This window comes from Alligator mississippiensis, chromosome 6, assembly GCF_030867095.1.
Source record: "Alligator mississippiensis isolate rAllMis1 chromosome 6, rAllMis1, whole genome shotgun sequence".
NCBI classification, from domain to species: Eukaryota; Metazoa; Chordata; order Crocodylia; family Alligatoridae; genus Alligator; species Alligator mississippiensis.
In genome coordinates, this window is record NC_081829.1 from 50,304,419 (window position 1) to 50,318,133 (window position 13,715).

The 13,715-nt window shown below is 40.2% G+C and overlaps 1 protein-coding gene across 2 annotated transcripts in view; it reads left to right on the forward strand.

The window, feature by feature from the left end:
- The window catches only part of REEP3 (receptor accessory protein 3), a 92,536-nt gene that overhangs the window by 56,153 nt on the left and 22,668 nt on the right, over nucleotides 1-13,715 (forward strand). For both annotated transcript variants that reach the window (XM_006266921.4, XM_019496690.2), the window contains 3 exons: nucleotides 7,355-7,431; nucleotides 7,859-7,979; nucleotides 8,150-8,263. In XM_006266921.4, coding sequence (XP_006266983.1) covers nucleotides 7,355-7,431; nucleotides 7,859-7,979; nucleotides 8,150-8,263 — 312 coding nt within the window. The remainder of the gene's footprint in view (nucleotides 1-7,354; nucleotides 7,432-7,858; nucleotides 7,980-8,149; nucleotides 8,264-13,715) is intronic.

Below are 13,715 nucleotides of genomic sequence, written 5' to 3' on the forward strand. Positions count from 1 at the left end.
ATGCAACCCCTTGACCTATTGGGCAACCCACAGTCAGATGTGGTAGGATCTGGCCATAGTTGCCCAGGAACACCAATCCTGTCCACCAACCAGTGTTCCAAGTGAGAGGGTGTTCAGCATTGCTGGTGATGTTGTGACACCTTGTCTCACCTCCTTGGATCCTGGTTTAGTGGAGCAGCTGGTGTTCCTGAAGGTGAACCTCTTGCTGCTGGGGTTCTCCATCTCTACCTGCAGACGGAGTGAGTGCTGTCTTCCTCACTCTGTGCCTATTTGCTTTTTTTATTTTTTTTTTTGACAACCATTTAATGCCCCTCTCTCAGAGCTAGAGGCTGCAGTTTAATTTTTCACCAGCTAGCAAGGGAAGAATATCTCCCTGCTGACCTCCCATGCCAGGACGAACTTGGAGGTATGGACTGGGGTTCTGGGAAAGGAGGCGGCCCCAGGTCCTGGTCATGACCTAAAACTGTACCCTGCTAGGATAGGGAGGCCTGGTGGGACTGCCAGTGGCGTGGCAGCCCCAGGAAATGCCATGACCACAAACCTCCCTCGTGAAAATTGGGTAGGGGGTGCCTGAAAATTTCCAGACTCCGCACGCTTGCACAGTCCTGGCTAGGGAAAGTCCAGACCTGTAAGGTCTTTGAGAGGCCTGAGGTTTACTGGTTGCAGTGGAGTTGTGAGGCTCCAGGTGAGCTTAGCTGCTTGGGATGCCATCTGTAAAGCATGGGTCACAGTATAGGGAAGGTATGGAGCTGCAGAATGGATGTCACCCCTAGAGATCAGGGGCCTAAATGCCCTGGGTCTCCCATCTGGGTAACATCTGAATCAGTTTTCCATCAAGGTGTGGCAGGAAAAAGAGGGGTGGGTGGTTGGCGGGCCAAGATCTAACCAGCCCTGAGAAGGCCCCCTGTTACCACCCCTGCTACATTCATTCCACTCTGCCTTAACACACAAGGGAGACAACATTCTTTCGGTCAATCTGAGATCTTTCATTAGACCAACTGAATAGTTGGAGAAATATATCTTGGCAAGCTTTCGATTTTAAAAACCCTTTGTTAGGCTGAGGAAGCATCTGCAGCTGGTGTGTTTGCTCTTCCTGGATGGAATGAATAGTAAAAAAGCCAGAGGGCTGATATGCAAGAAAGCCAGTCAGTGAAAATGTAAATGGAAGCATCAGGGGGTGAGAGAGATGGTGTGTGGGATTGGGGAGGCCAGGTAGCAGCCAGATAAAAGTGGAGTGGTACCTGTGGAGTTAGATGTCAGGCAGGTTATAGTGCCATAAATTCAATGTCTATATTGAGTCCATGCGCTTTTGTATCAAAGAGGTTGATGAAGTGAATTTCTTAGGCTCGTCTGTGAAAAGTGTTTTGTAAATTCCTTTTGAAGATCAGGACTGAGAGGTTGGAAAGAGAGTGGTTTTCTTGTGAGAAGTGTGCCCCCACTGGTAATTGGGTATTTTTGTCTTTAATAGATGTCTGGTATGTGTTCATTCTAGTGCGCAGTTGTTGTTTGGTCTCTCCTAGGTATTTTCCATCAGGGCATTTGGTGCACTGGATGAGATGTATAACGTTTCTGGAGGTGCAGCTTTAAGATCCAGGAATGCTGATGGTCCTGTTGTGGAGTGTAGTAATCGTGGGGACACTGGAGATATGTTGGGAGGTTTCGCATTTCTTATCATGGCATGGTCTGGATCCATTCGGTGTGTTTTGGGCTGTAGGAGAGTTTGCTTCTGGTGATGAGGTTAGTGAGGTTTGATGCTTGTTTGAATTTACAAAACACTTTTCACAGAAGAGCCTCCAAACTTCACTTCATAAACCTACTGCATATAAAAACTCACGGACTCAATACAGACATTGGATTTATGACGCACTATAACCTGCCTGACATCTGACTCCCCATGTACTCCCCACTTTTACCTGCTACATCCCCTTCCCCCCTAGCCTCTCTCTCACTGCCTGACACCTCCATTTACATTTTCCCTGACTTTTTTGCATGCATACCAGCCTCTGGCTTCTTTGCTATTCGTTCCATCCGGGAAGAGCGCTCACATCAACTGCAGATGCTTCCTCAGCCTGAGGAAGGTTTTTAACCCCGAAAGCTTGCCAAGATATATTTCTCCAACTGTTCAGTTGGTCTAATAAAAGATATCACATCTATTTAAAGAACCTTGCCTGCCTGCTCCTTAGACCAACACTGCTACAACCAGAAACCCAGTTAACACACCCAGTTAACATGACACAAGTTTTGATTTCAACAGTTTGAGGTGTACTTTCAGAGAAGCCCCTGATCCGATCTTCTTGAAACTTGGCAGGCTTCCTGACTTCAGAAGGGGCTACCATGTGTTAATCCAATTCTGGAAAAAAAAAAAAAAAGTTACAGATATTTTAGTGATTTCCCCATTGTAGGCTATGGCCCAATCACTGCCAAATCATTTGAATCCAGTTCAACAAAATCGATTCAGGACAGTGATCCGAATCACCAAATTGAATTACAGTCCCCTGAATCGGCTGAATCCAAATCCGAATTGAATACTGGCCTTTTCACACAGGCCTAGTATCTAGTATAAGAGGGGTGATTGTGCCCGAAAGCTTGCAAAGAACTTTTTTCCAAGTGCTTGGTTGTCCTCATCTACCCAAAGAACCTTGCAAAACTACTATAACAAATTTGTATATTTTCCATATATGGAATCTAGTTATTGGGGAGTCATCTTATATTCAAGTGAATACAGTACTTCACTGCCTGGACAGTTTTTCTAGGTGGACCTGCTGATCAGAAGGGTGCAGTAGCTGTTAGACTCATACAGTTATGTATATCCAAGCTGGGTAAAATTTAAATGTAGCAAAACACCTCCAACTTTAGCACTGCTTCATTCAGGGTTGAAGTTAGAGTAGTTTTGCTACATTTGTATTGTTCCTGGCTTGTGTGCATGTAACTGAAAATGTAACCAGCTGCGGCATGGTTCAAAGCCAGAGTCCATTTTTTCCCTTTGAAGTGGCTCCAAATATATGTTTGTCCAGGTCATTTGAGTGGTTATTGTGCAGAAGGGGCTTGTTGGGTGCATAAGAAGGTCCAAGCAACAAGTTGTGTTGGGAACTAATGCTCTTGAAAAGGAAGTTTTATACAATTCCAGCAATATTGCTTCTTTAATATCATTCCAGCCCTGCACATTTTAGAACACAACTTTTGAACCTCCAAAGTACTTCTTACAGCAGCAGTATCTAGATCAAACCCCTGGAAGTGGTGTTGTCATGCATCCTTTCAGAGCAGACCTCTCAAAAATTGTGACTTCCAATCAAGCAGATTTTATCTTTAAAGCTGTGAGTTTCCTTTCCCCTGGAAAACATCAGCATTGTACAGCATTTCTTTTGTAACTGTATTTTGTAGTTAAGTATCAACCTATCTTCCTTAGAAGCACACTTCAAGAAACAGTAGCCTTGTCTCTGTGTAGTCCAATCTCCTTCATCAGTGATAACCAACATGTGGCATGGGCAGCCTGTATACATGCAGCATATGATGGGTTGACAAAGGGACAGGCAGATAAAGCAGAAAGCGGAGCAGCAGATCAGGCAGGGGAAGAGGACCGTAATGGCACTCTGGGAGTGTAGGGGGGCTAATTAGTGGCCTGCCTTGGCACTCACTGTGCTACGTGGTCATCAGTGTAAACGTTTGCCAGATTAGCAGTGAAAACTGTTTTCTCTGTTATTTCTTTCCCATCTATCTTACTTCACCATATGAGTTACAATACCACTATTAAAATGCCATAGCCAGCTGTCAGCCTTATGCATACTCTCTTCTGAGTAATGGTATGGCATAGAAATGAAACGAAATAGTTCAAAATCACAATTGAAATAAACATTAAGGTATGTCTGAATTACTGTTGTATTAAGAGATGGCACGGTATACACTAGAAGGGGATAAAAATTGGTCGGTTGCATTAATTTCTATATATTTTTATTTAAATCTTTTGATAATTGGAATTTACTGCAACTTAGAGTTTATGAAGAACTGATCTAACACCGTTTGCCTATAAAACAATAGTGATACTAAATTTATGCGTTGCTTACCTCTAAGATTCCTGTGAATGCAAGAAGAGTTGCATTGTTTTGAATTTGGGGAGAAAAATCCAAGGTCTTTGAAATGATTAGAAAATCTGTGCCAAGGCTAAGGACAACACTGCAAGTCCTTGAGACCATACGGATACTGTTTTGTCTCAATTTATATTGCTGTTATTACCATGACAAAATTAACTATTCTGAAGAGATGTGTTCTTCTTTAATGCAGTCTTTTAAAGCTTATTTTGATCTGAGAGGGTTCTTTGAGCATAAGTTATGCTTTTGAGAGAGTAACTAATGGTTTATCTGACCAAATGTGTTTTACGCAACTGCAGTGCAATTAATAACCAAATCAAAATCTAGTCCATGTTGCACTGCGCCAGCACCCGGGACACCAATGCAGCTGCTCTGTTCCAGCCAAGCCGGGCCTGTTGGTAAGGGAATGGGGGTGTATCCGGGTTCATCCCTACTCGCAGGGGGGGACCCAGGTATCTGGGGGTCCTGGCCCTGTGGGCAAGAGGGAACCCAGGCTTCCGGGGGTTCCAATCAGAACGTCCAAGTGGCCAAAAAAAGCCAATAATGTAAATTTCCCTTTTATCCGTGCTGATCCAATAGGCAACCGATAGGTTGGTGCACCTCAAATAAAGAAGCCTAGAGGCGTTGATTAAAAATAAAACTATTGAAGGGCTGTTCAGAATGGGTGGTGTTCAGTTAGTGAGCAGTGATTGAGGCAGATATCCTGTGAGGAAAATGGGTATGTGTAATAGTATCATTATCCACATGCACAAGAGGACCAAATTAAGATTGCAACAAGCTTTACTTTGACAGTTCCTAAACTTTTAATATTTTATCGCTTTGCTGCCTTACTGTTGTTACATTAGCATTTGGTGTCATTGATAATCTTAGTGCACTCGTACATGTAAACATAACTCTAAATCCCCCTGTTAGTAGCTTTTTATCTCTTATAATTTGGAGAAAAATTAGATGAACTGCTTGCCTTTTTATGAGTAACATTGGAGTCCTGCTCTGGCTCTGCCTAGCACTAGAATCCCCTGCTGTGAAAATGCTTATTTATGCCCTCCTTCCAAACTGTAGGGTAGTGAGTTACTGCAGTTTGGCATTTACAGGGAAACTTGTTTTGGCATTTACAGCGTGACAGACTCTTAACTATGAGCTTAATTGATTGCATAGGTCATGGTAAATCCAGTCTATTAAAGATGATTTGCAATAGAGAAGAGAGACTGTGCTTTTGTGGTTGCGTTGACTATGTAAATGAAGTCTGTGTAGGTTTTTTGTTGTTTTTTTTGTTTTGTTTTTGGGTTTTTTAAGAAATGTATGCCTTTAAGTGGTATCTGGAGATCTGTTTTTTGTCAAAAAAGCAAAATGCAATTACAAACCCTTTGCCAGGTCACGTTTAAATGTTGACTAAGAGCTTATCTGATCCTTTCCACACGGTTTTGTTGGGCTTCCATACATCTTTTCCTAGCCTGAAAGGTGAGGTGCCTTCCCCCTCAATATTCACTCAGTAAAACTGTAGTAAACAAATGTCTTGTTAGTGTAATCTGTCAAACATCCATTATTTTTTTTTTTTTTTCCCCTCACTTCTGTCATTAAACAATCTTAAGACTTCTGAGTCTGGATGTAGGCAATGTAAGTTCACAAGGAGGTCAGCAATTTAAATATGTCATGGTCCATCAGTGAAGTAACTTTAGCTCTTGTGTACATTCATTTTGGTTTACTCGCTCGCTCAGGCTTAAAATATCCGCTGATGCCTTTGAGAGACTGGGGCAAAGGATATCATCACATGACTCTGAATTTCTGTTCAAAGTGAAATGCTAAGAGGTCTTTGGATCACAAATAGTAACAAAGCAAGTGTTGGAGCATTAGTATTATGCACTGGAACGAGATAACATCTAACATTACAGTTTGGCGTCGATTAGAGAGACAAGTTGTTTGTAGAATTTTTAAAGGACTTTCCCTTACAGATGCATTTAGGTTTTTGCTCCAAAATATCATGCAAATTATATTAAATTAACCACATGAAAAAACAAAACTCATTTTTCACTAGATTTAGTGGGTACTACTACACGTGTGCTTTACTGTGGAGTTGACTAATTAGCTCTGCAGTAAAGCGTTGCTGTCTGCATGTGCATTAGTATTAGGGCACAGTAAACTAACATCGCTGTGGAATAGTCGCGGAGACATACTATCCTACAGCAGAGTTAATTAATCGCGTGGCGGTGTTTGCAAACTTAACAGCGCTGATGTTGTGCATCACCCTTGAAAAGCTCTCTCGGCACCCCTGAATCACTGGTCTAAAGAAATAAGTATAGATGTAGAATTTAAGCACAAAAGTTAGGATAGAGAAAACCCTATAGAAAATAGTGTATGGTATGTTTTTAGAGTCTAACTTTAAGTGCACAAGAGAGATTTTTTGATTTAAGTAGGAATTTGGTGCAGCAATGGGTTATGTATCCTTTAGGAGTAAATGCTTGAAATTTAAACTACTATACCATATAGCTAAATTATAAATAATTTACCTTCTCCAACACAAGTAAGAGCAAAGTTATAAAGGGAAAAAAAAAACCCAGCTGCTTTGTGTGACTTCTACTTTTGAAGCAGAAGAAAGAGAATTAAATGTACAGTACAATCTTCTGCTTAAAAATAGTCCTGATAGTTTTATATTGGCTTATCCAATTCCTTGCAAATTTCATATTCCACTTAGAACTGCATGTTAAAACTGTGACAGAAGATGAGCCTTAAGGGGAGGCCTAGTTTTGTCTTTTTGGGACTCGCTCGTTTAGTTAAGATTCAATACTGCCTGCAAAATGGCAAACTTTTTGAAGTGTGATTATTGGCACTGGACTGGGAGGTTGGTTTGAAGATTAGAAAGCCAGATTCCTGCTTTAATATGAGTTTTTTGTGAGGAACTTCGCAAGCTCCCTGAAAAGGGTTTCTCTGCGCTTATAGTCTCACTGGAGGGGAGAACTGTGGGTGTAGATGGGTAAAATGGGTGCAGCTGCTTAGCCCATTGATATAATGTGGCAGGTGCCACTATGATTTCCATGCAGAGCAGAAACAAAACAAATCACATGTTCTTACAGTATTTTGTTACTGCCTTATGGTGCTCTTATCTTTGTGTTGGGCAGCTTTTAGTTGAACAACAAAAAAGCAGCTAATACATAGCTATATTAGTTATGTTACAGCTAAGAAGTATTGATGTTGACTAAGGAAGTGGTTCTTACATAGTTGAAATTTTAAAACAATTTTATATGAGAGTTTTTTTTTCTTTCTTCCTTTCTCAGGTTCGATGGATGATGTACTGGATTGTGTTCGCTCTTTATAGCGTTATTGAAACAATAGCAGACCTAATGGTTTCATGGTAAGATTTTGCTTAGTCTAAAACTTGGGCTATAATCGTATTTATTTATGATATGTTACCTACTCTGTGAAATGATACAGTTCACGTAGGAGAAAGCTAGCATCCTATAAAAGAAACAAAACAAAATAAAAGAAGTATATGCAGAAAACCACTGATAGCTTTATCTGTATTGCTTTTGATAGTTTTGTCAACTACAAACCAAAGGATAAATTGTATATAAATTTTAATTTATGGAGTTGGCTACAAATAGCCAATACTTTTTTTTTTTAAATCTGAGCATTTTAGGAACTCAAGCCAAAATGTGGTACCAGTTACTTTTGCAAGGCCTTGTACTTTACGCTGAATTTAGCACCTACCTTCTTGTCCCAGTGCTTGAACTCCCAGCTGCTTTTATTTATTCATTTATTTTTAACTCTGTCGTGTGCAGGCTTCCATTGTATTATGAATTGAAGATTGCTTTTGTTGTATGGCTGCTTTCTCCGTATACTAGAGGGGCAAGTTTAATCTATAGAAAATTTCTCCATCCTCTACTTTCTTCCAAAGAGCGGGTATGAAAATTTATAAATATTATACACCTTCCAGAATTAAATCTTCTGTTTAAAATGTTTCTGACTGATACTCTTAATAGAAACATTTTCTTACAAATCTTAATAACTTTGACTCACCTGGATTGTGTGTGTAATAAATCTGTCTGTGGCTTCTGTGATTTTGGTTTTAGGAGATTGATGAATACATTGTGCAAGCCAAAGAACGAGGTTATGAGACCATGGTGAATTTTGGGAGGCAAGGTTTAAATTTGGCAGCTACTGCTGCAGTTACTGCTGCAGTAAAGGTAAATTTTACTTTTTTTATACTTGCTGTTCAATGAAAATATTGTAGACAAAACAGTAGTAGTATTGGGTACTAACCCCTTGTTTAACTGAAAGTATTTCTTCTTAAAGTGATTGCTTTTATACTGTGTATATTATACAATGAGTAATATGTAATTTAGATAGTGGAGATCAGCTTAGCATGGTAATTCACAAGATGCACTACAATTGTTTGTGGAAACTATTAATGTAAGATGACCATTCTTTCTTTCTCTGTCTTTGCGCTTTCGTGGTGGTAATCTCACTGTTTATAGGATCTCTGGCTTCTTTCTGCTGTTTTCCTTCAATCAAGTTGAGGTAACTGCATTTACAAAATAAGGCATGAAATATTACTACTGCAGATAAAAGTTGAATCTTAACACAATTAATTCCTAGGTGTTTTCAGTTGTGGGGGATCTAGTTATTAATGTACTATGTGAGAGCTTGCATCAGCTGTTTTGCATATTTTAATTTTGAGTGGTGTATTTAATATTAAACACTATAGCATAATAATTAGCAATAGCACTTACTTAGCTATGTGCTTGTCTGCTGTAATTTAACTGACATTTGACAGGCACTTCTCCAAAATATTTGATCAAAAAGGCTGGCAATCTAGCCAGTCAGGAAAACTTAAGGTTTCTAACTGATGAAGCAAATATGGGAACAGCTTGTATGCTTCAAAGATGTTTTGGTTTGCCATAGAGATGGGAGAAGTAGACCTAACCATTTTAGTACTTTTTTTTTTTTGCTAAAGTAAAAACAGAGAAAAGTAGCATTAGGAATTTGTCCCAAATTTGTAATTGGCCAACAGCTTTACTGACATCCTGATATCAGGCCTAGTTGCATTCCAAGAACAAGCAAAACTAATATGTTTATATAATAATGGAACTGAAACAGTTTACAAACTAAATAACCTGAAAAATAATATATTGAAACAACAAGATGCCAAAATGACATCACAGCTCATCTGTAAGGTACTGTTGCTTGGAAGCAAACTTGAGTATTGGGAAGCTGGATGTGGTGACTGCAAAGCTAGGCTTCTCTTAAAGGGTCTCTCAGCATTAAGTCATTTTAAAGAACTGTCTGTCTTAATGCCTTAGATGGAGGTGCTTTAGGGTCTTTTTTAACAATTTGCCTCGTCTGACTTGGTGCCCTTTTTTGATAATGCAAGCAGTGTCACTTTTTTCTGATTTTTATACACTTAGCACATGCTGCTCTATATGGAATGTACAAGGAATGTGTGAGAGTTTGTTAGAATAACTTATTAAATGTTTGTATTGGCCTGATATGTAAAGGTTTATATAATCATTTGTAGTCACACCAGTCTAAATGTTGGGATATCTTTAACCTACGTTAAAGCATGGGCAATTGGTTCAGTGGTCTTTGACATGATGCCATTTAATCAGATGACTAAAAGAGTGTAATCTGTTGCTGTCTTCACATTCAAAACACCTTTTGTGTCACAGCCTATATATCATTTGTTTAAGCAATACCAAGTAAAATGGATTAATACAGTTATTGTTTATCTTACAGTTGAAGTTAATGAAAGAGGTGTCAGCCTTTTTAAATCCCTTAATTTAAAAAAAAACAACATATTTTTTCAATTATTTTTTGTTCAAAAAATCTTATTTCAATGGTATAATATGCATCATCAAGAGTGGGATTGTGCAAAAAAAGTAAGTACTCAAGTGTAGGACTTGAAGTTGCTTTTCAACAAGCATGATTTTTCCCCCTTAAATATTGCAGCTGCTTTTTGGCAGAAAATTCCATTTTTCATTTGGTGCAGTATGTTTGGAAAGGTAAGGTGATCGCCTTCAGCAATATAGGGTACAGACAGAAGTGGCAACTTTCTCCCGATCTCACCACAGAAAACAGTTTATAGCTGTGACCAAACACAAGTGCATGGCTGCAAACAGCTTAAAAAATGGTCAGTCTGGTGAAAATCTGTCCCCTCGTTCCATGAGAGATCAGATAAAGACATTTCAAAATGTAGTGTCTTGTAACTTGTCTCTGCTGAGCTCCCAGCCTGTCGCTGTTTTCAAAATGGGAGGGAGGAGAGAGAGCCAAGGGAGTTCAGTGTAAGGGTTTTTCAGCTACCCCCTCCCCAAGGGTGGGGTGGGTGTATTGGAACCCCTGCAAGGTGGGTTCCCATACCAAGGTGAGGGATCCAATTCACCCACTGCACTGTTCAGCACCAGTTGGGGGGAACCCCAAGAACAAGCTCGCTCCCCTGTCTTTCCCTCCTCCCATTCTGAAAACAGCAAGCACTGGCAGAGAGCCCTGGCTCTTGGTATGGGAACCTTGCTGCAGGCTCCCAACTGCAGCGAGATTCTCCTCCCCCCTGGAACCAGCAGTGAACTTCTGTTTGGTCTGGGGTGGTGTTGTAATTCAGAACACTTTGTAGAAATCGTTCTAAGTTATAGCTGGGAGCTGCACTTCTGTGTGCACTTCGTTGCTTTGTCTTGTATCTAGCTGGCCACCAGTGACTGCATCATATAAATCAGGCTTGTCCAACATACGGGCCACCATGCAGCCCTCCATGCTGTTTTCTGAGGCCTGAGGTGCTGCGACCGGAGACGAACATAAACACTGTACTTTTGTTTTGGGGGTGTGATGTGATACCGCTTCCTGTGAGGTCTTTGAATATGGCTTGCCGGCCCACTGGGTGATAAAAAGTTCATGATCCAGCCCCACATTCAAAAAGGTTGGACACCCCTGATATAAATTCTAATTACTGCTAAAGAAAATTTGTAAGACTTGTAATCTGCAGGTATATTCAGATGCACCCATTTTGCTCTTCTTTAAGGAACAAATACCTTTTGCCTGAATGTCTTGGTTGGTTTGGGATCTCAATGCTGTTCAGCTGTGATTGACAAGAATCGTCATTCTGTTTGTAATTGTTTATGTAGACTTGTGAATATCTGTCAGCAAGTGGAGATGATGCTCACTTTCCTTAGTAACTTTTTACTTTGTATATAAAGATCTCACTGACTTTTCTCCCAGGTCATCTGATCTGTGCCTCCAGCAGATGAATCTGAAGGTCACAGCCTGAGTTTCAAAAAATGTTTCTGGGACTGGGACAACCTGTACTATGTAACTATCCACAGCTGTGTTGGAGGTACAGGAGGCATAGGAGATGGTTGTCAGATTGTTGTTCTGTCTGGTGGTTTGTCAGATGATAGATTACACACATTTGCCTCCCATTGGCTACCCAGGAAAATCCCCAGAGGACAATGCCAGGGCAGCAGTACAAGTAGGAACTGGGGAGTCTTTCTCAAGAGGTGTGCAAAATCATGTGGATACCAACTACAGTCAAAGGGAATGTTTCCCTTGAAGCATGTTACAGAAGCAGTCTGCCATGAGATCATTTTGAGTTATTCAGCACCTTGCCACATGGCATTATAGCGCATTAGGGAGGCCCTTTGTTTTAGTTGTGGTAAACAGTCCAATATGGTTTATATGCTGCCCAGATTGACTTTGCAACTTGTTGAGGTTTTTGTGGCAAACTTTTGCTTTCAGGAGTTGGCAGAATTGTAAAAATCTGGAGTTGTAACTTTTAATGTAAGGGGCATTCAAGGTTCTGAGGGAACTGGAATCCTCTCCTGCAGGCAACTGTACTTTATCTATCTAATATTCAAAACTGTTCACTTGAAAAAAGGGCAATATCATTTTGTCTGCATAGGTGCCTTATTTACTTGAATATAACATGAGCATGGGGGCAGGGGGCAGGAGCCCCTTGTTTTACATTCACATACAAGTAAATACCCCATGAAATACATTGTCTATCATTAAATGGCTGCCAAAAACAGCATGTGCTCAGTAATGGAAATCAACTGTAAAGCTGATTTAAATGCAGCCAACACTGAGCATGACTATAAAACACATGGCCCATATGGGGCAAACATACTGACAGTAACCTTTTATAAAAAAAAAATAAAAACACACTTAGCATCCTACACTTTGCTACACATATTGAGCATCCTTGTTTTACTGAGACTTCATGTCACAGAAACAGCTGCATATCAAAAACATACAACTACATACATTGAACCCTTAAACAACGTACATTAACTTCCCACAAAAAACAAACCTTTACAGAAATCTTTTTGTTGTACAGAACCCTGTGGGAAAACTGTTACCTCAGTAACTACCTGAAACTCTGTGTCCTTCCCATCAGTCCTCTCTGTTAGTTTTGTGAAATAAGTGTGTCTAATCCTTTTTCCTCTGCTTTTTCTCTGTTTCTTCCTCTCTGCTCTCTTTCCCTGTAGTATTCAAATCCACCCTGGAATAATTGGCAGTAGCACAGCCTTAAATGCCACCACTTTTCCAGGAAAGGACAATGTCCTTCCAGACCATAACCTAAGTATTTGCTGTATGCTTGCAGTCGCCTTTTCCCATGCTATAGTACTTTCCCCCTCAGCATCAATTGGGATCCCTAGCACTCTGATTTCTTTCTCTTGATGGTACAACTTCAAGTTCCTCCAGTTTCCCCACTCCCATTATGGTGCTTTTCACTCTGTTTAGTTTAGTCCCCATCACTTCTTCATACTCCGGCACATGCTTTAGCACCCTTTCCATTGAAAGTCTATCTCTAACTACTACATTTTATATCATCAATGTATAGTGCTCATTTAACCTCCCGTCTTCCTGGTGTCTTTACTCCACTTGCGACCTTGTCCTTTCGTATTCTTTGAGCTAACGGTTCCATGCTGCACACAAATAGTAGTAGTGGTGACAAGGGGGCATCCTTCTCAATCCTGTATGGATTTTAAAGGCCCTGCTTAGGTACCCATTGATTTGGACTTAACTCTCTGCTTTTCTATACAATAACCTTATCCACCATATACATTTCTCTGGGAAACCCATTTTTCATAGCACTAAGAATATGTGTACTCATGATCCACTCTGTCATATGCTTTTTCTAAATCTAGAACGGTTTGTTTTCCACTCTTGGATGTGGAACAGTGCATCTCTGATCACTTCGGAGGTCCTTCTACCTGGTACTGCATGTACTTGATCTTTGTGTATTATCTTCTGGAGACTTTTTTTCATCCTCAAAGCCAGAGTCTTGTCTGTTAACTCCACAGTCCATATTAAGGAGTATAATCAGTCTCTAGTTTTTCAGGAGTTACCTCTTCAAGAAAGGGAAGAAGGAAGAGCACAACGTTTCTTGTAAAATCTTTTTCTGCGTCTCCTGTTTCTGCTATTTCCTTGAAAGCATCCACTATATCCCTCCCTACTCATGCCCAAAACTTCCCTTAAAATTCCACAGGCAGCCCATCTGCTTCTGGTTGTTTTCCTCTTGAAGGTTTTTAAACACTCCTCCAATTCCTTTAAGTTTATCTTTTCTTCTGTTTTCTTTGCTGCTTCCTCCTCTACTTTCTTTTCAGTATATTTGAAGAAATCCTTCATCTGCTTCCTGTCTGTTTCCTTCTT